Source organism: Pyricularia grisea, assembly GCF_004355905.1.
Source record: "Pyricularia grisea strain NI907 chromosome Unknown Pyricularia_grisea_NI907_Scaffold_7, whole genome shotgun sequence".
NCBI lineage: Eukaryota > Fungi > Ascomycota > Sordariomycetes > Magnaporthales > Pyriculariaceae > Pyricularia > Pyricularia grisea.
The window spans coordinates 1,445,703-1,464,255 of NW_022156720.1; the positions used below are offsets into that span (position 1 = coordinate 1,445,703).

Here is an 18,553-nt window from a genome sequence, read left to right on the forward strand (position 1 = left end):
GGGGGGGGGGTGTTTTTACTCACTCACCAAATGGCAAAAAGATATTCGACCAAACCGCCCCACCGAAATTCCACAGCTCGAATGTGGGTCGGATCAATGACTTTAAATGCCCACCTCATTTGTTTTTCTGCGACACAAATTTTCATCTCTTGTTTCACGACAAACTCTTTCTTCTTTTCATCTTTCCTCAGAAACTCCAAATCCGTTCATCAAAGCGCACTGCTGGCAGTGTCTATTACTTGAAACCTCAGGAACGCAGCTACCTTGCTATATCTAATCAAGAGTCTTTGTGCAAACCGCGGAAATTCTCAAGTCAAAGGCGCTGGTGATAATAATGGCGGCGTCGAGCCAGTCTACGGACGGGCTTCCATCCATGGACAGCTTCGTTGTGGGAATCATCGGCATGGGCGACATGGGCAAGATGTATGCTCGAAGGCTCAGTGCGGCCGGATGGAGGTAGGATATTGGTGCTGGCTTCCTTTTTTGTGACGCATTTTGTTCTATCTGCTACTCGGCATTTGAGAACCGAAACATCTATGGTAAGCTTTTTTTTTCCTTCCTTGTTCAGCACATCCCCCCCTTCGATGATGACTTGAGTGCATTTGGCTAGAGTATCGTCGTAGACTAGTCGGATCAGCCGTTATGGCCCCGACACGGTTGAAGACTTTCCATGATGAATATTCTCAGCTACCTTACTATTTTTTTGTCTGAGCAACACTTCGCAATCTTCACTTTTTTGTCCAGCATTCGCACTCGAACCATTGCTAACAATCTGGTGAAGATATAGGGACTCTGACTTTCAGCTCCAGTGGCCTTTCGAGCTTAAATTCTCTTTCTTCGTTCTTTTACTAACCACCGTAAAATTTTTATCTTTTCATCAGGATCCTGGCATGTGATCAGGAAGAAAAATTTGAAGCTCTACGGGAGGAGTTCTCTGGACACGTATGATTTTCCCGTGCCTCTGTATCCTCGATCACGCATGTCTTTTTTTTTTTTTTTTTTTCGTGATCTTCAGTTGTCCGTTACGAGAATAGGTGCTGAGACGTGCCTTTCCGACTCTTTTACACTAGAATAATATAACAATTCATCGCAACGGCCACCTGGTATCTCGAGCGAGCGACTACGTCATCTACAGTGTTGAGGCGGCATCCATCGGCCGCGTTGTAGCCCAGTATGGACCATGTATGTGTGAACGACCCTCTTGACACTGTTGTTCCTGAGATATCGGGCTTTGACCGTAGAGGGCGCACATACAGTCAACTCATCAGGCAAATGTTGTAGCTACCAAGCAAAATGCCATCGTCGGCGGGCAGACGTCGTGCAAGGATCCTGAGATCAAAGCTTTCGAGCAGCACCTCCCGAGTGATGTGGACATTGTATCATGCCACTCTCTACACGGGCCAAATGTAGACCCTAAAGGACAGCCTCTGGTACGTTCATCTTGATAGTATATATGTTGTCAGTTGCTCACTGTCTGGACGGAAGGGAGCCAAGTGGCGTAACCCGGGCCTTGATTTACACGGAAAAAGCTGATCTGGTGAGGATAAATACAACACATCTAGGTCCTGATACCACACCGCACCAACAACCCCTCCTCGCTAGCCACGGTCGAAGCCGTCCTCAAGTGCCTCAACTCCAAAAAGGTGATATTGACGGCCCGCGAGCACGACCGCATCACGGCCGACACGCAGGCCGTGACGCACGCCGCCTTCCTCTCCATGGGCAAAGCCTGGCACGCATCCGAGGAGTTCCCCTGGGAAGGGGCGCGGTACGTGGGCGGCATCGAGAACGCAAAGATCAACCTGATGCTGCGAATCTACGCGCAAAAGTGGCACGTCTACGCCGGGCTCGCCATCCTCAACCCCGAGGCCCGTAAGCAGATCGACCAGTACGCCCGCTCCACCACGGAGCTGTACAAGCTCATGTTGGAGGGCCGGGCCGACGAGCTGCGGCGCCGGGTGCTGGCGGCTCGGGATAGGGTGTTTGGCCCCGAGGGAGCGCCCAAGTGGGAGGAGCGGCCGCTGCTTAAGGACGGGCTGCTGGACCGCTTCAGCCTCAAGCCCGAAGGCGGCGGCGGCGGCGAGCGTCAGCAGATCCTGCCCAACAACCACCTCAGCCTGCTGGCCATGGTGGACTGCTGGAGCGCGCTGGGGATCGTGCCGTTTGACCACATGATCTGCTCGACGCCGCTGTTCCGGCTGTGGCTGGGCGTCACGGAGCACCTGTTCCGCAGTCCCGCGCGCCTGGACGAGGCGCTGCGCATCGCCGTCGAGGACAACACGTTCCGGTCCGACGACCTCGAGTTCACGTTTGCCGCCAGGGGTTGGGCCGAGTGCGTGAGCCTGGGCCACTTTGACACGTGGCGTGAGAGGTTCATCGTCACGCAGCGCTTCTTTGAGCCGCGATTTGCTGACGCCATCAAGGTCGGGAACGAGATGGTCAAGGCTGTGCTCGAGTCCTCCAAGGATACTTAGTTGGGGAGTAGTGCCAATCTTGTTGTCTATATGTCTACTACAAGTTCTATAGTCACGATTTCTTTTTTTTTTTTTTTTTTTTTTTTTTTTTTCTCTCCCTCTCTCAAGTTTCTGGCGTCCACAAAGCAATACTGCGTGGGAGGATGCACTGTTTTTAGTTTGTAACCGTCAAATGGTAACAATCGCGAAAGAAGTGAAGCTCTAAACTTGTATCGAAAGCGAACCCATCTGCCGTGCTCATTTTCAGGTACCTTGTGTGGGGGCGCAGCGGGCCCTTTTACCCCTGGCGAGCCAACTTTTACAGGGATGTAATGCGTCCTCCCCCCAAACCAGATTGATGCGCGAAGCTCCACTAAGATTTTGCGAATTGGCTGGCGAATGAAGGAAGTCCCATCAAAAATGCGAGCATCAAATCGTCTCTAGACAACAAAACAATTCCCCCCAAAAACACGTAAAACCAGACGACGCATCTGGAGGAGCTGTGAACAGGATGCTCGGATGGCCAAGCCCAGCATGGAGAGCGTGCGGCGTTTGCGGTCGGGCAACAACGGCCCGTCTGGGGCGTAAATTCAGGCACCAAGCAGCAGCAGCAGCAGCAGCAAGATCATCATCCACAACAGCAACAGCAACAGCATCAACAGGGCAGCAGCAGCAGCAACAAACCATCACAACAAGACTCGCAGAAAAGCCAGCGCGGACCCGTTTTGCCCCATCACCTACCGGATTTCTGCACCTCGGCTCGCTCCGCACCGCCTTGTTCAACTACCTGCTCGCCAAGGCCACTGGCGGACAGTTCCTGCTCCGGCTCGAAGACACGGACCGGACACGGATAGTGCCCGAGGCCGAGTCGCGCCTCTACCAGGACCTCAGGTGGGCGGGCCTGCTGTGGGACGAAGGGCCGGACGTGGGCGGGCCGAGCGGCCCGTACAGGCAGTCGGAGCGGCTTGGGCACTACTCCAAGTACGCGCAGCAGCTGCTCGACAGCGGCAGGGCCTACCGTTGCTTCTGCACCAGGGAGGAGCTCGCGGCGTCGCAACTCGGGTCGCAGGCCGAGACCGGCGCCGGTGGACGCTACCCGGGGACGTGCCTCGCCGTGTCGGCCGACGAGTCCGAGGAGAGGGCCGCGAGAGGAGACGCCCACGTGATTCGGTTCAGGAGCAATACCAAGCCCTTCACCGTGCCGGATCTGGTGTACCGTCGCTTCAGGAAGAAGCACATGGAGGACGACTTCATCATCATGAAGAGCGATGGGTTCCCGACGTACCATTTCGCGAATGTCGTCGATGACCACCTGATGGATATAACGCACGTCATCAGGGGAGCTGTAAGTTGTATAGTTGAACTCTCTTTGTTTTGAGGTAGCCAAAGAAAACTATGGCCCACCCGAAACAGAGACCTGTGCGCAATGCTAACATCAAGACCCTCCTCCTCGCCCCCCGGCGGCAGGAATGGTTGATATCGACCCCTATGCACTGCGACCTGTACGACGCCCTGGGCTGGAAGGAACCGATATTCGCCCACGTCGGCTTGCTGGTCAACAAGGACCGCCAGAAACTGAGCAAGCGCAACTCGGATATCCAAATCTCTTCCTATCAAGAGCAAAACATACTCCCCGAGGCCCTCGTCGACTTTGTGGCTCATCTCGGCTGGCGGGCCCCTTCGAAGAAGGGAGCGTTGACTCTGTCGGATCTCGTCGACCATGTATGTGTTGTAGCACCGAAAATGAAACTGATCTCTGAAAGAAAATCCTGAATACTGACTTTTGAGGGTATAATTCAGTTTGATTTGAAATTCACCAAAGGCGACATCGTGACAGACCTCGACAAGATACAATACCACCAGGTTCAGCATCTTGTTCGACAGCTAGAAAACCAAAACACTGCATCAGAACAAGATTCCCTGAGCTCCATCGTTGATACCGTCTCCAGCATGATTAGCGGCGCCACGAAGCCTACAGACGGCTTGCATGCTGCCCTCAAAGGCCAACCCGACAGTGCCGACAGACGAGAGTACATTCGAGCCGTGCTACGCCTGCTGAGCAACAAAGCTTGGCCGCTCGAGAAGGTTGTCGAGGGCAACATGCATCTCTTTTGGCGTCCTACTGGCCAACAACTGGCTGATAGCTTGGCTCAGCTTCAGACGTCACTAGGCTCCATCACGATCAACAATGCGGATGGCGACGTTCATGGTGCTCTGACGCTCATCCAAGACGTTCTCAATGGTATCAGTGAGGAGAAGTGGGAAGCTGAAACCCTCAAAAACTCTATGACGTCGATACACTCGGCCATAACCTGTCGGGATGCCGAAGGAAACGAGATACCTCATGCACACTACAAGCCCTGGAGGTGGTTCCTCCTTGGATCAAACCCAGGCCCAGCTATACACTCAATTCTGGAGTTGTTCGGCCGAGAGGAGACTTTGAGGCGTCTAGACGAGGCTATGCATGTACTCAAGCGCTCGCAAGAAGCTTCAGTCAACGATGCCACCGCAGCCCATGCGGTAGTTTAACCATTCAACACACCCATCAGGCTTGCCCACGCCATTTGTACCAATATTCAGGAAGAGTGGGGAATGTAATGTAAATGTACTAATAGCATGAAAAGAAACCCATCTTGATACCCCTTCAACGCCAAACCCCAGATCAAAAACTCCTTGCACATGAAGGAGAAAACAAAGGCCGTTAGAAAAGAAGCACGAAATGTACTCGAAAAAAAAAGCCTTGATGTTCTGTTTTGCCCAAATGTCACGCCGTTTATGCAGTTGAGTATCTACGACGCCGCCGACGGTTCGGCCTGGCCGGTAAACACCTTTGCCTTTAGCTCACCCGCCATTAAAGCGGCCCTCTGACTGGCGGCGACGTGCATGCTGTCCCTGGCCATGGTCTCAATGGCGCTCTCAACAGCCTTGCTAGTGCCTGAGCCGCCTCCCAATGTCATACCGTAACCCGACTGACCGGAGCGGCCGTTCCGCTGCATGACGCCAATAACGTCCCTGATCCTGCTTCCCAGGTCGAGCATCTGCTTGTTGCCATAATCACGGTTTGTTATGAGAGGGCTCTGCGACAGGGTCTGAACCCAATACTTGTTCCAGAGCAGCTCCAGCAGGTGGGCGTCGAGGGTGCTCTTGAAATGCTCCGTCTCGAGGGCGTAGTACCTGCTCGCATGGGCGCCAAAATCCTCAGCCTTGGCCAGCGGCACGGGCTGGTAACCGTCCGACGTGCTGGCCTCCTCGGCCTTGTAGTTCTCGGGATAGGTTCTAAAGGCGCCAATCTCAACCTTGCCGGCGCTGATGGTGCGGTCCGGGTCGATAACAACAGCGACGAAGGGGTCCATGAACTGCTGCTGCAGAAACTGCGTGCTGACGTCGATGCCCGACAGCCAGCACCCGTACCCGGGGTGGCTGTGGTACCACCCGACCACGTTCTCCAGCCTGCCCTGCTCGCGGCTGAGCCGGAGGTACTCGACCAGGTACTCGTTGGCCTCGTCGTGCGCGTTGACCCTCGTCTCGGTGCCTTCTACAGGGAGCCTGAAGGCGTCCGTGACCACGAGCGCCGTCCCGTCCACGTAGCCCTGCATCATGCCCATGACCTCGAGCGAGCCGCCGGACCGGGCGTGCATCACCATCTTGATCAGGGCGATGGCGCTGATGCGCACCGACTTGAAGTAGTTTGGGTCCTTGGCCCATGGCCTCTGCTGGTTGATTGCCTTTTGGGACTCGGCGTCGTAGTTGTAGAGGGCATCGCGTGATGGGTCGACCAGTTTGACGTTGTTGTCGAGCTCTATTGACAGAAAGGAGTTTGGTGTGTCAGTTGGAGCTTGGAACCAAGGTGTGTTTCTCCTGCCACTCTTTCCATCTGATCCAAAGCAAGCAAGCACCATATGTTATAGGAATCATAAGGAAGGACACAACTAACCCCACGACTTCATAGCAACGTCCATCTTGTCAACGGAGAGAGCCCACCCCCGGGGCTAGCTGACTTTGGGCGTGTTCGTAAGCTCGTAGAACTTGGTAAAGATTCTTATGCTTTCTAGACTGGTAATTTGAAAGAAACAACTTTCACTTGGAAAATTAGAAAGCTACTAGCTTCGTCGAATGGATTGCTGGTGAGTACTCTTTCATAAACAGATGGCGATGATGTATCTATCGTATCTAGTCTACAGTCTAGACAAGGCAACACAGTCGGGAGCGGGACAGCAGGCCCCACATCAGCTACGATAAGTGTGGATAAGGTACCAGCAAACGCGGGGCTTCTTTCTGCTTTCCGCTAGTTGAATATAGTGCAGGGTAACCAAAACAAACTACAATTCAAAATGCATCTACCTACCCTGCATTGAATTGATATGCATCCCTTATATATACGACTTCTAATTTCGATTGGGGTATCAATGGTATCTACGAGGTAAAAAAAAAAACCAAAAAAAACCGAGAATTAAAGAATTAGTAAACCGATCGATCACTTGATCACAAAACACCCCATGAAGCAGCAGCGGAACAACGGGCCAAGAGAGAATCGCCGCTACACTGCATCTCTCCTGCTGCTCCGAGCCCACACCAACAGTCCAACACCCTCTCCTTCAGCATCCTAGGCCGGCGTAGGAACCCGCAGTCCCTTGACACTGTCCCAGACGCTCTGGCTCACCCGCGGCGGGATCTTCCTCCCCCGCAGCCGCATGTCGATGAGCCACATGCCGACAACAAACTCTTCTTTGGAAAGCGACCCCCTGCGGCCCAGATCCACCAGGTCCCACACCTCGGCGAGCTCATCGTGTGGCAGCCGGCTGCGGCTCCAGAGGTCGCGCACAATAACGTTGGCGACCAGATCCTCTGGCTGCTGCTGCTGCTGCTGCTGCTGCTGTCCACCGCCACCGCCACCATCTTTGGGAGGCAAGAGAAGACCACGGTTGCTGGCCCACAGAGCCTCGTACCGCCGCCTCTCCTCGGCCGTGACCGAATCCCGCCAACGACGCCGCGAACCCTCGTGATGAACGTGCTTCTTGCCGCCCAGCGGGCCGCGCTTTCGGTGCCGCTCCCTGAGCTTGCGTGCCTCCTCGTCGTCCGACTTTGACTGCGGTGCCCGCAGCGTCGTAAGCATCCCGTGCTTCTTGGGCGGTGATCTACTATGACTGCGGCTCAGCCCGCCGCCCGTCAAGTTGGGTGCTAGACGGTCGTTGCGTTTGCGCGAGGGTACCGGCACGGGAGCTGGCGTTTGAGACCTGCTTGTTGGTGTGTGCCGTGCCGAGGCCAGGCTGCTGGCCACAATGGCGTTAGTGAGCGAGTCCAGGGCCAGGGAGGACCTGTTGGCACTCGTGGGCGTCTGCCTTGAATGGCTGTTCATGGGTCGATTTTGTGATGACGGGGTCGTGGCCACGCCTTGGGGCCTGTGGGGAGTTTCTCGGACAGAACGGGCCCTTCGTGGCGGTGGTGGTGTCGGCGCGTGGCGTCCTTGGCCAGAGGACGTGGAAAAGAAGGTGTCATCAGATGATATAGAGTCGACTCTTTCTCTAAAAGGGGGGTCATGAGCGCCATCCAAGGTCAGATTGTCACAATCGATGTCATCCATATCCTTGGGCATGATGATCCGAGACAGAACCTGAATCTCCTTTTGTGAATCGTAGGCTTTGATTGGTGTGCGCGCAGGCTGTGCTCTGATCGTCTTTGGCTTAGGCTGCTGTACACTGGCTCGCCTTATTGATGGAGACGTTGGTTCCGGACCACGATCCGGCCCGGCCCTCTTGGACTCGACCAGCTCAGGGGCTGCACGAGGCTCAGTCTTTGCTATTTTTTCCGGTTTGGGCTTAGGTTTTGGCTTTGGCTTGGGTTTAGGTTTCTGGACTGGACTTTCAGGCTCCTCCTGCTCCGGCACTCGATCTATGACATTTCTCCTAGGTTGAGGCACCTCCGTATCTCGCACCGGAGACGGGCTCTTAACCGGGTCACCATCTCGCCGTCTACTTCGCTCCCTAGCAGGGAGCGCAGGCGTGTCAGCCACGACCTTCCTCCTCCCAAGCCGCCGGAAACCAGTGTCATCATCTTGATCGAGGTCCGCATCGATCTCCCCATCGTAGCCACCCGGGTCCACCCCCTGCCCCGGACTCGGCCCCAGATTCGACGGCGACGTCAACTGCAGACTCCCGACAGACGACGCTCTGCTGTGCGCCCTCACCCTCCTCCTCTGCTCCTGCGGCGTGACCGCGCTATTCTTCCGGCTCGGACTAGGACTAGTAGACCTGCTCGCCGCCAACGTGGCGGCTATGAACGACGCCGAACGGGGGCCGCCGGCGCTCCCGGGCGGCCGCAGGTGCGGGCTGCCGAACCCTTGCTGCAGCTGCGCCAGCCGGTTGGACAGGGTCGCATGCTCCGGCACGCCGTGGTGGTGGTGGTCCGCCACGCTGCTGCCGCCGGTGGTCTGGTTGCTGAGCGAGGCGGCCGACGTTGCTGCGACAAGAGCGCCGCCGCGCGGGTCGGTGGTGGGCGGCGGCGACGGCTTCTTCTTCCTGTTGGCGTCGAGCTGCTTCTGGAACGCCAGGGAGGCGCCCTTAAGCGCGGCGCTCTGTGCTTGCTCGTGAGGTATCGATAGGCTCGAGGAGGCTGGCGGACGGTGCGCCGGGGAAGTCATGATCATGCGTGAGGTTCACGGAGTTTCGGGTTTGGGATTTGAGGAGGGGGGGTGTGTGTGGTGTATTAGTAAGTTCGTCGATGTCGGAAGGGGGTTTGTCTCTTTTTGGATGATAAAACTGGCGCTAGACGCCCAACTCCAAGTCGGATATGTGCATCAGGTCCGACTTGTCGTTTGACATTCAAGGGCCACAATGGGCCCGAGTCTGTGTTTGTTGTGTTGGTTTTGAGTTGATTATGTATGGGATAAGGCTGATTTGCCCACTCAACTCGTGTTACTGCTTCGCCGTTGAGGTGCGTCGATCAAAGCGACAGTCCGCGATGCTTGCAAGGGGTTCTAAAAATCAATGTTTGTTGATTCGACGACTTCAGAATTGGCTGACGTGATGCCATGGACTCAAGCTGTAAAGGTGCCTGTGAGCTAAGCTAGGGTGTCTACAGTGGGCTTTGTGGGTAAATGGATGGGGTTGTTACTTACAGTACTGTACGGCACGGTAGGGATACTTGCAGCTTGCACTCCAGGCAAAGCAAAGAAGCGACCTGGTTGATTGAATGGGGCAAGTACAAGCTGCACTTCACTGCTCCACTCATCCACCCGGTGACGGAACCATTTCGTCGGAAAAGTTGGACGTTCGGGGCTATCGCAAAAACCGAGTACGAACAAAGAAGAAAAGAACAAGACAAGAAAGAAAAATGACATAACCGAGCGTGAAAATCTAGGCTACGGAGTAATTAATATGTTGTGCAACGCGAAATTAGTACCTGAGCTAGTGTTAGTAGCAGTAACGAAATTACGAACTTACAAGTTCGGTAGATATCCCTGCTTAGATTGGTAGGGCTGGCGATGAATGAACAACAACAGCTGGGATCCCATCACATCTAGAGCACCTTACCTGACTGACTTCTCCAGGTGCACCTTGGGTAAGGGACATAACGCTCCAACTGCGTCACATGGATATGTACCTACCTATCTACCTTGGCTATGCCGTAGTAAATACCCCGAGATTTCAAAGTACCTCTGGGTTGTATCGGTATGGATATCTCGGCAAACCGACGATCGGTAACCGGCGATCACAGACATCTTGGACCTCGACTAAGCAGTTTTGGACTAGCCGAGCAAGCTTGGCAAGATAAGGGAATTCAGCCTCGAACATCATATTGTCAGAGCGAACTACTGTATGCAGGCAACCCAGTCACCCAAAAAAAAATTGATATAACTTTGCACAATCATTCATTGTATTTCCATTGCGTGCCCCTCTTAGGTACCTGGTCAAGGGGCACATATACGTATATGAAGCCCAGCCATCCATACCGGGTCCAAAGGCATCGCAACACAAAGTGTTTACTTGTATGAAATCGACAGACAGCAGGCTGTGCGCCTAGCTCCCGAAATCCCTTAAATCATTTTTCCCCAAAAAGACGCCGGTATCAGTGCGTGCGTTGACAACAAGAAGAAGTGCCCCGATATCCAGTGGACAGGAGCGAAGAAGTTGAAAAGATGAACAGAATGTAACAAGGGAAGGGAGAGCAAAGTGACAAAAAAGTGACAAAAAAAAAGAAGAGAGGAGGAACAAAGAAAGGTGATCATCCAACAGCCAGCGCCATCAAACAAATCCCCTTTTCTTCTATCCGGAGAATGAGATATGACCAGGACAGAAAGCCGATCCTTAAAAACAACATTCAAGAAAATAATTAAAAGAAGGCAAGTAAGTAACTGCTGTGATATGTGCGCAGAGCAAAAGGCCAACATCACGCACGCCGCATGAGCCATGTAAGTCGTCGTTGATCCATTAGAAACCATCCTCGTCGGTCCATTCGCTTCCGCTCACTATCCTGGTCCCCTCGGGGTCCACCATGGCCAGCCCTGGATGTGTGCCAGGTGGCAGTCCGCGTGGGCGCTTAGCCTGGCTCGCGTGCGGCCGCGCATAGCCCATCTCGGGAGTCATCCGCTTGCCCCTTGCAGCGCGCATCTTTTCATAGTAGCTGTCGGACGCATCTGCCTCGGGTTCCGAGTTATCGTCGTACGTTTCCCAGTTTTCGGATCCAGATACGGCTGTGGATGTGTTTGAAATCTGCCTAGGCGGGTGTGAATACGTTGCGTGCGCATATGTCGACTGCGCATAGGCCTTATCGCGGGATACGTGTGATTCGTACGAATCGTGAGAACCGCGAAGGTCCTGATGGGACTTCGTCCGGGCCTGCAGCTGGCGTGAGCGCTCACTGCGATCGTCGTATATGTCATCGGCCTCGACCTGCCTGACGTTGGAGCTCATGCCAAACTCATCTCGCCTGTATGGGCTGGGCGGTGTTTCCAGTCTGGCTTCCGGAGGAGGAACAAGGTCCCTCATTTTAGGCGGCGGGGCTCGCATCAGAGGCGGAGCATTGCGGAAGGCATCGCCTCTGGATTCTGGCCGGGGCCTCTCGGGGGAGTTATTCCCGTGTTTGAGGTTCGACAACGGTGCCCTAGCGGGAATTCGCGAAGGGCTTCCCTTTGATGTTGTGGTGTGCCCAGCGGTCGGCTGAGGAGCTCGGCGTAGTGTGCCTGTACCTGAGGTAGCTGTCGTCGGCGTCTTGGCAGTCGCATGCTGAGAGGGTGGTCGTGCAGTGGTCGGCCTGGTGGCACTGCTGTTGGTGCGACTCGGGGCGTTCGTCTTCATTGCTGTCCCGGGCCTGGCAGTTGTTGGTGCGCCGGCCATTGATACTGCTCCTCTGACAGCCCCCGCGCCTGGCGTCTTTGACCTCGGTGGAGCGGCAGGCTTGGACTCGGATGCCTCAATGACATCCAGATAACGCTCGCCGTGGACCAAGAAGTCACGGCCCCATTCATCCTCCCACTTCTCAAGGCCTTTGCGGAGCTCAACCGTGATCTTGGGTAGTTCCTTGGCAATCCTTTTACGCATCTTCTCTTCCCTGAGCAGCTTCCCTGGGTCGCGTCTCTCTCCCTTCTGGCCCTTCATCATCAACCGGGAGGCATCTTGGCTAGATGCGGCCAGGTCGTCCCGTTCACTAACCAGAGACCGGTGCCTTTCGACTAGGGCCAAAATGGGTGCTCGCTGCTCCTTGAGGGCCTCCAGCCTAGAAATTTCCCGTTCGTGCGCTTCAAGAAGGGCATCGCTGTACACATCTGAAAACGCCGGGGTGAACTCGAGCATCTCGTCCTCGCACAAATACAGGGCATCCCATAGTTCCTGCAGCTTGAAGCGGGCATCTTCCACAAACAAATGCAGGTTCTGGCGCTTGAGCTCGTTCAAACGGCCCAGTTCGTCCTCGAACTCGTTGATCTGTCGGACGCCGCACCCGCGGTTAGCGTTGAGGAACTTCTTGCGCTCGTGCTCCTCGATGCCGAGCTTCTCCCAAAGCGCTTCGACGGCCGCTTTGAGATCCCTCAGACGCTTCTCACGAGACTTCTTCTCCTCGGCCAGCTTGTCGCGTTTTGATCGCAGCTGGGCAATATCCTCCTCATGAAGTCCAAGCTGCTCAGGGGCATCACGATAGTATTTCACGATGGCGCCATCGGTCTGAGCTTGCGGGGTACCTAATTCTGCCCAGAGCGAGATTATGTGTTCGCAGATAGCCTTGACAGTCGTAACGCGGCGCGTGTACTCCTCATATACGCGGGTAAACTCGTCATCCAGCTTTTGTACATAAGAAGGGGAAAGATCGAAATCGGGTGGTATTGACTGGTTGGGTCCAGTAGGCGGTAGTCGGAGCTTGACAAAACTAGATTCGAGGTGGGATGAGTATGATTCGAGGGCGACGACAAGTTCTATAGGGAGCACGGTTAGCAGAGGTGGTAAAAGTCTAGACGATTGCGTCTTGAGCAAAGTTCCGTACTCTTTACTTGTTCCAAGCGATCTTTGTGCAGTTTGCTGATTTGTTGGTGCTTTTCTTTTAGGCCTTGCAGACACCTTGTCAAAGGGTATGTGATTTTGAGATCGTCGCCAGAGGAATAGTCGCGGTGTGATTGGGAATCGTCTAGGGATGCTTCCATTTGGCGGATGATGGTGATGATTCGTTGCGCTTCTTCTACCATGGCCTTCTTTTCCGAGTTGACGGAGCGGACCTGCTTTTGCAGAGTGTCCGACAAGGCGGAGAAGAGCTATTCACGTTTAACGTTTTAGCAAAACGTCTACTCGGAAGCAGGTGACCTTTTCCGCTCACTCTGTTCAAGCGTCTTTCTCGTCTTGGGGTTAATGCATACCTCAGTCTCCCTCGACTCGCGCTCATGACTGGGTACTCCAATCTCGTCAAATAAACCATGAAGCTGGCCTATGATGGTGTTGACCTGTTGTGACAGGTAGCTGGCGTCCATATTTTCTGGCTGCTGAGGCACTGCTCTTGAGCAGCACTCTCGAAAAAAAGTATGGTGATTAGGTGGTCGGCGCCGAGTTGTCTCGTCCTAGACTTTTTCTTCTTCTGGCAAGGAAGGGCAGGAACAAAATCGGATTGTCCGACCCAGGTGCATTTCACAATGTCATGGAGACAAAGCTAATTGTCGAAATCACGCCGTCAAGGCCCTGTGATGTGGTTGGTGATTTTGTGTACCTATGGTTGGGTTATGTTTTGTATGTGCACCTGGTGTGTGTTATTTTGTATCAAAAAAAAAAAAAAGCTTAGGGGGACAAGTTGGAAAGCTTCAACTGGGACTGAGGTGACTTTGAATTGCGGGTATAGCCTACCCGTACAAAAACATGCAGATTGGTAGACAGACGCACACACCTGGGTTCGTCTGGGGTGGCTCAATTGGGGTCAGTCGTGAATTTGGATGCACGCGGGTGTAATGTTTGTTGCCCTTAGCTGGTTGTCTGGGTGATGGCCCTTGTCTCGTACTTGGTTGGATGGCGCACGCGGCTGTGAAACTGTTCAAGCCCCACTTTGATCCAATCCAGCCCTTCAATTCGGTCAAGCTCCCTTGAGATCTTGCTTGCGTGCCTATTGCGTGCAGGAGCATCAAACCCCGCGGTTACATTGGCTTGAATGGCTTTTTTTTTTTCCTTGATTTGTTTGTTTGGTTCAATCGTCAAATATACGTTTCTAGGTCAGTACACTATGTTATTGGGCACTTCGTTAGAACAGATCAAGGTTGATGTTTTTGTCAGCAATGGTTTGTTCTGTTCTATTAAGCATTAGATTAAAGGGCTCTATAACTCGGACCATCACTGACTGGTGGTACCTTGTTGCAGTCAAATTGGCTATATTCCGCCTCATATAACGTCCTGAGGCACGTGCTGGACGGGTGTGACATCCCCAGAAAGCATTGAACAAAACCCACCGGGCACGGTATCGATATGATTATCCTGTCTTGATTTTTTGGACTACTGTAGTTGTCTATCTAGAATAGTCTGTCTGTCGTGCCTTTGTCACATGTTGAGGCTCCAGTTTGCATGTGGCGGCGGTTTGCTACCCAAAGAATCTGCAAACTGCAATGTAACTATGGAGTTCAGATCAATAAAAAAAACATGTGTCGCAATCTTTTTTGTATTCACTCTCGATTTTTATTTTTATATTTATCATAGCACTGTACCGGCTTCCCCACCACCACAAGTCACAAAATACCCTCCAGCAAATGGCCTCATATAAATTGTGGTGTGGTGTACGTGATCAATTGCGCGCATGAACAAGTTGTTCATGCCCCATCCCATTGACCCAACCTCGCAGCAATTTCTCCATAGTGTGGGAAATTGGTTATGCTTTGGAGTCTGGGGCACCCCGCTTGTGTGCGGCCCCTATTAAAACCGATCTGTCGTCACCGCCCGCAGCTACCGACCATTTCAGCCGACGCCGAGGGCCACTAATTCTAGTCCGAGTGTAGGGGTAGTTTCCATCTAAGGAAGTGTCCCGAGGTTCAACGGCCATATTTTATCTTTTGGCTTTTTTTGAACTCCCTATACACCTTATACCTTTACCCGGACTTGGGATACTGAGGAGCTGCGACTCGGTTCAACCCCCAAGAATCTCATACTAACTTGAGTCAATTCAAGAGTCAACTAAAAAGAGATCCCGCCATCGAATAACTTCTACGCAAACAAACCCACCAATCACAATGACGTCTTCAGCCGAAATCACATCGCTGCCGACAGGCGAGCCTGTGCCATCATCGACGCCTCCAGCCAACACAAAGAAGGCCGCGGTTCCTCTCAGCGCCACTCTGGCCGCCGCACCCGCGAACGTAGATGCGTTCCTCTCCCACCTGCACCGCTGCTTGCAGACGCCTACAGGCATTGATGTGCGTTAACACCAAGTCAAGCCAGCGATTTCCCCCTCATGTGCAATACCACATGTTCCTCTCCCCCCCTTCTTCTTTTACTAACAACCTGATGGTTCCGAACAGTGCGTCCTCCAATTCGTCTGCTACACCTCCCGCCTCTCGGCAGCGACCCTGACCATCCTGGGCAGCAACGCCCTCCGCCGCTCCGCCAAGGACATTGCCCTGCTCGTCCTCTCCCTCCCCTCCCAGCAGAGCGCCGTGCTCCTCACCTCCTCCTCCGCGGCGGCCTCGCCCAAGACCGCCGCCTCGGCGCTGGCCCTGCTGGTCGCATCCCGCCTGCGCGCCCTGGGCGGCCTGCTCGCCGAGGCCCGCGTCGCGCACCGCCTCTGGGGCCTGTTGGGCATGTACTTTTGGGCGCGCCGGCTGATCGCCGCGTCCATCCAGGCGCGCAGGGCCAGGCAACAGCAGTCGTCATCATCGGAGAAGGACGTGGCCGGTAGCACAAACCAGCAAGCCAGCTCCTCCGCCGTCGTGGCCCTGCAGTGGGCCCAGCTCCTGTCGTGCGCGGGCTTCCAGCTGCTAGAGAACGTGGCCTTCCTCTCGTCCAAGGGCGTGCTGGGCTGGCCGCCAGCCGAGCAGGCCAAGCTGGCCCGCTGGAGCAGTCGCTTCTGGGGCGTCTTCGTCGGTATGGAGATTGGCAGGCTGGCGTTTGAGGCGACCAAGGGCGCCGAGGTCCGCACCACCGAGTGGAAGAAGACCATGACGCGCTACGTCGCCTGGTCGCCCGTCATCATGCACTGGGGCTCCGAGGGTGGCCTGCTGAGCGAGCTCGGTGTGGGCATGCTGGGCTGCATCCCCAGCGTCATACAGATGAGGGACTTGTGGCAAAGCACTGCGACGAGTGCTTGAGTCGAGTTCCGCATGTTTTAAATGAAAATGCTGACTTTTGACAATTCATTACTCTAATCTGTCTTGTTTTGTTTGAAAATTTGGTGCAACAATAATGACTATAGGATTCGTATATGGAAGCCAAGTGTTTTTTTCTACTTCTGTTTTTACTTTTCCTGGTTTTGCCTTTTTATCTGGACTAGAACAAACGTTTATATCATCCTAGGCTAGTTGGATAAATGTCTGCATATCAACGGCATATTCACATTTGAGGAGACAAAAGAAAAAAAAGAAAAGAAAAAAGAAAAGGCAAACAGAGATATGGAATGATTACGTTTACTCGCATTACCCCAATTTGTCTTTGCTCTGAAAGCCATCTAAATCAGTTTCCGCCTGAAATTCCATCAACGCCGCGCTATTCCCAGGTCTTCCTGGCTCTGTTTGATAGGTCCTCTAAGACATGCTACCCTAGACAACCCAATTCCACCCATCCCAGAAAAAAAAAAAAGAAGAAACGAAGCAGAGGTACCCCTTCCCCGCCAAGTCCCCCCAATTATGTTTTACTTTACATTTCTTCTTTAGAAAGAAAAAAAAGATTCTTCCGAAAAGAAAACGGTTATCTCCGGCCTTAGCAATGCACCTTGCATATCTACAAACGCGCATCACCGTATTAATAGTAATAACACAAAGGTCCACGACATCACCAATGAAAGCCGGGGTATCCTGGGGCTCGAAGTAACAGCAGAACGTTGGGCGTCAAAGGGGCTCCCACCTCCCCTCTCCGGAGACGTTCCCGCCGGTGTCGGTGTCGAACCTGGATTTGGCGTGCTTGTCGCACTCGTGCTCTCCGTATCCGGGCGTGGGGGTGAAGAAGAAGAGGATGGAGGTAGCGCCGACGTCGGCGCTTGCGCTGTCGTTGTGGGTGCGGCAGAGGTTGTTGTAGACGTCGGGGGAACGATAGTCGACAGGATGGGACTGTTGGACTCCCTCGGAACCGTCGTCGTCGTCGTCACCACCGCCGTGCTCGCCGGTGGCTGCTGCAGGCCTTTACCACACAGCGTATTTACAAGGTTCCCGTTTATCGCTGACGCCAGCACGGAGCCTGAGGGCACGTCGACGTCGCCGCCGCCGCACACGAGCTGCAGCGTGGCTTCGACGCTCTGGATGGAGCGCTGGCAGCTCGCCGAGCACCCCGTGCCCGATTGAAAGTCTGACCTTTTGCATCCCGAAAGGCGCGTGTTGTTATATGCGAGGATGCAGCCGAGGGGCACGCTCGACGACGCTATTGATTGGAAGCTGGCTAGCGTCAGGACCTGCGACATGTTGGCGGATGTCTTTTCGGACTGGACGGCGCGCTAGTGTCCTTTTGATGGCTCGGGTTGTCGACCCCGCGGGCGCGTTCCAAGCGGTTTCTATACTGTATATAAAGCACCTAGAAAGGTACTTATATATAAGGTTTGCGACTACGAGGACTAGGTTGACGAGTGCGCTTGTAGTTTGGGGGTAGCTAGTTCGTTGATAGTTGCTTATTCCCTGGGGAAGGGATTCGGTAGGCTCGTCAATCCCAACAGATCTGATGGTCTTTGCCACGTGGGTTGCGTGTAGCTCTATAATCGTTCGAGGAGATTGCGGGTGGCTTCTTGACAACGGCTATTCGAGGTTGTGGTGTGATCCTTCTTGCGGTTGCGATATATGGCCGGGTGGGGAGCAAACGTAAGAAAATACAAACACCTCCAAATAATAACAAAGGAAACAAATTGTAAAGAGAAGAGAAGAGAAAGGGCGGGTATATAGAATCGAAAGTAACAAAAGGGCGCAGCCGGAGGAAGAAGAGAAAAAATAAAAAAGAACGTTAAGTTCTCCGTAGAAGGGAAGTAAGCGCCCGGCAAAAGGTAAAAAAAAAAAAAAAAAAGGCAGAAGAGATAGACAAGGCAGGAAGGTTAAAGGTAAGGTATGTTACCTCACGATGGAGATAACTAGCTAAGGTAGGTACCTTTTTGGGGCACGGACAAAATGTTACAGTGTCCAGATCGACCCTCTTGTGGTCCCTCCTGCCTATGACGAAGAGAAAAGAATACCTAGGTGGGCACACAAAAGAAGAAGAAGAAATGATTGACACGGAACCAGCCAAAGAAAAAGCAAGGAACACCCCTCTCACAAAGATGATTGAGGGACGAAGTGACAAGTAAAAAAGAGTAAGTGGAGGGGGGGCAGGACTAACATGAAAAGAGAGAGAATCGGGCTGTAGTGACAAGGCACCGAAACACGGGGTTGTGTCAGCATGAACTAGGGTCCTGGAAGATCACCACCCATCAAAGAGACAAATTCCAACCGAACCACGTTCATCTCATAGTCTTGGCGGGATGTG

At 53.7% G+C, this 18,553-nt stretch overlaps 8 protein-coding genes across 8 annotated transcripts; 3 read left to right on the plus strand and 5 right to left on the minus strand.

Annotated features, from left to right (window-relative positions):
* Positions 1-52: 52 nt before the first annotated feature.
* Positions 53-2,558, plus strand: PgNI_09441 (uncharacterized protein). Its single transcript, XM_031129425.1, has 5 exons — positions 53-456; positions 882-942; positions 1,071-1,182; positions 1,282-1,430; positions 1,563-2,558. Exons 1-5 carry the CDS (start codon positions 335-337, stop codon positions 2,472-2,474), a joined length of 1,356 nt encoding a protein of 451 aa, XP_030978208.1. The 5' UTR covers positions 53-334; the 3' UTR covers positions 2,475-2,558.
* A 406-nt stretch (positions 2,559-2,964) lies between these two features.
* PgNI_09442 (uncharacterized protein) lies at positions 2,965-4,982 on the plus strand (the record flags this gene model as incomplete). The annotated part of the gene is made up of 3 exons (XM_031129426.1): positions 2,965-3,798; positions 3,894-4,175; positions 4,254-4,982. The coding sequence occupies 3 exons, from the start codon at positions 2,965-2,967 to the stop codon at positions 4,980-4,982; spliced, it is 1,845 nt and encodes a 614-aa protein (XP_030978210.1).
* A 260-nt stretch (positions 4,983-5,242) lies between these two features.
* PgNI_09443 (uncharacterized protein) lies at positions 5,243-6,412 on the minus strand (the record flags this gene model as incomplete). The annotated part of the gene is made up of 2 exons (XM_031129427.1): positions 5,243-6,252; positions 6,388-6,412. 2 exons carry the CDS (start codon positions 6,410-6,412, stop codon positions 5,243-5,245), a joined length of 1,035 nt encoding a protein of 344 aa, XP_030978212.1.
* Positions 6,413-7,056: 644 nt separating this feature from the next.
* Positions 7,057-9,090, minus strand: PgNI_09444 (uncharacterized protein; the record flags this gene model as incomplete). Its single annotated transcript, XM_031129428.1, has 1 exon — positions 7,057-9,090. One exon carries the CDS (start codon positions 9,088-9,090, stop codon positions 7,057-7,059), a length of 2,034 nt encoding a protein of 677 aa, XP_030977915.1.
* A 359-nt stretch (positions 9,091-9,449) lies between these two features.
* On the minus strand, positions 9,450-9,726 carry PgNI_09445 (uncharacterized protein). Its single transcript, XM_031129429.1, has 2 exons — positions 9,568-9,726; positions 9,450-9,491 (listed from the first exon to the last, which is right to left on the minus strand). The coding sequence occupies exons 1-2, from the start codon at positions 9,678-9,680 to the stop codon at positions 9,458-9,460; spliced, it is 147 nt and encodes a 48-aa protein (XP_030978213.1). The 5' UTR covers positions 9,681-9,726; the 3' UTR covers positions 9,450-9,457.
* A 1,153-nt stretch (positions 9,727-10,879) lies between these two features.
* Positions 10,880-13,782, minus strand: PgNI_09446 (uncharacterized protein; the record flags this gene model as incomplete). The annotated part of the gene is made up of 4 exons (XM_031129430.1): positions 10,880-12,855; positions 12,924-13,188; positions 13,291-13,426; positions 13,769-13,782. 4 exons carry the CDS (start codon positions 13,780-13,782, stop codon positions 10,880-10,882), a joined length of 2,391 nt encoding a protein of 796 aa, XP_030977918.1.
* Positions 13,783-14,553: 771 nt separating this feature from the next.
* Positions 14,554-16,206, plus strand: PgNI_09447 (uncharacterized protein; the record flags this gene model as incomplete). The annotated part of the gene is made up of 2 exons (XM_031129431.1): positions 14,554-15,315; positions 15,421-16,206. The coding sequence occupies exons 1-2, from the start codon at positions 15,133-15,135 to the stop codon at positions 16,204-16,206; spliced, it is 969 nt and encodes a 322-aa protein (XP_030977920.1). The 5' UTR covers positions 14,554-15,132.
* Positions 16,207-16,847: 641 nt separating this feature from the next.
* PgNI_09448 (uncharacterized protein) lies at positions 16,848-17,507 on the minus strand (the record flags this gene model as incomplete). Its single annotated transcript, XM_031129432.1, has 1 exon — positions 16,848-17,507. The coding sequence occupies one exon, from the start codon at positions 17,505-17,507 to the stop codon at positions 16,848-16,850; it is 660 nt and encodes a 219-aa protein (XP_030977865.1).
* Positions 17,508-18,553: the final 1,046 nt, after the last annotated feature.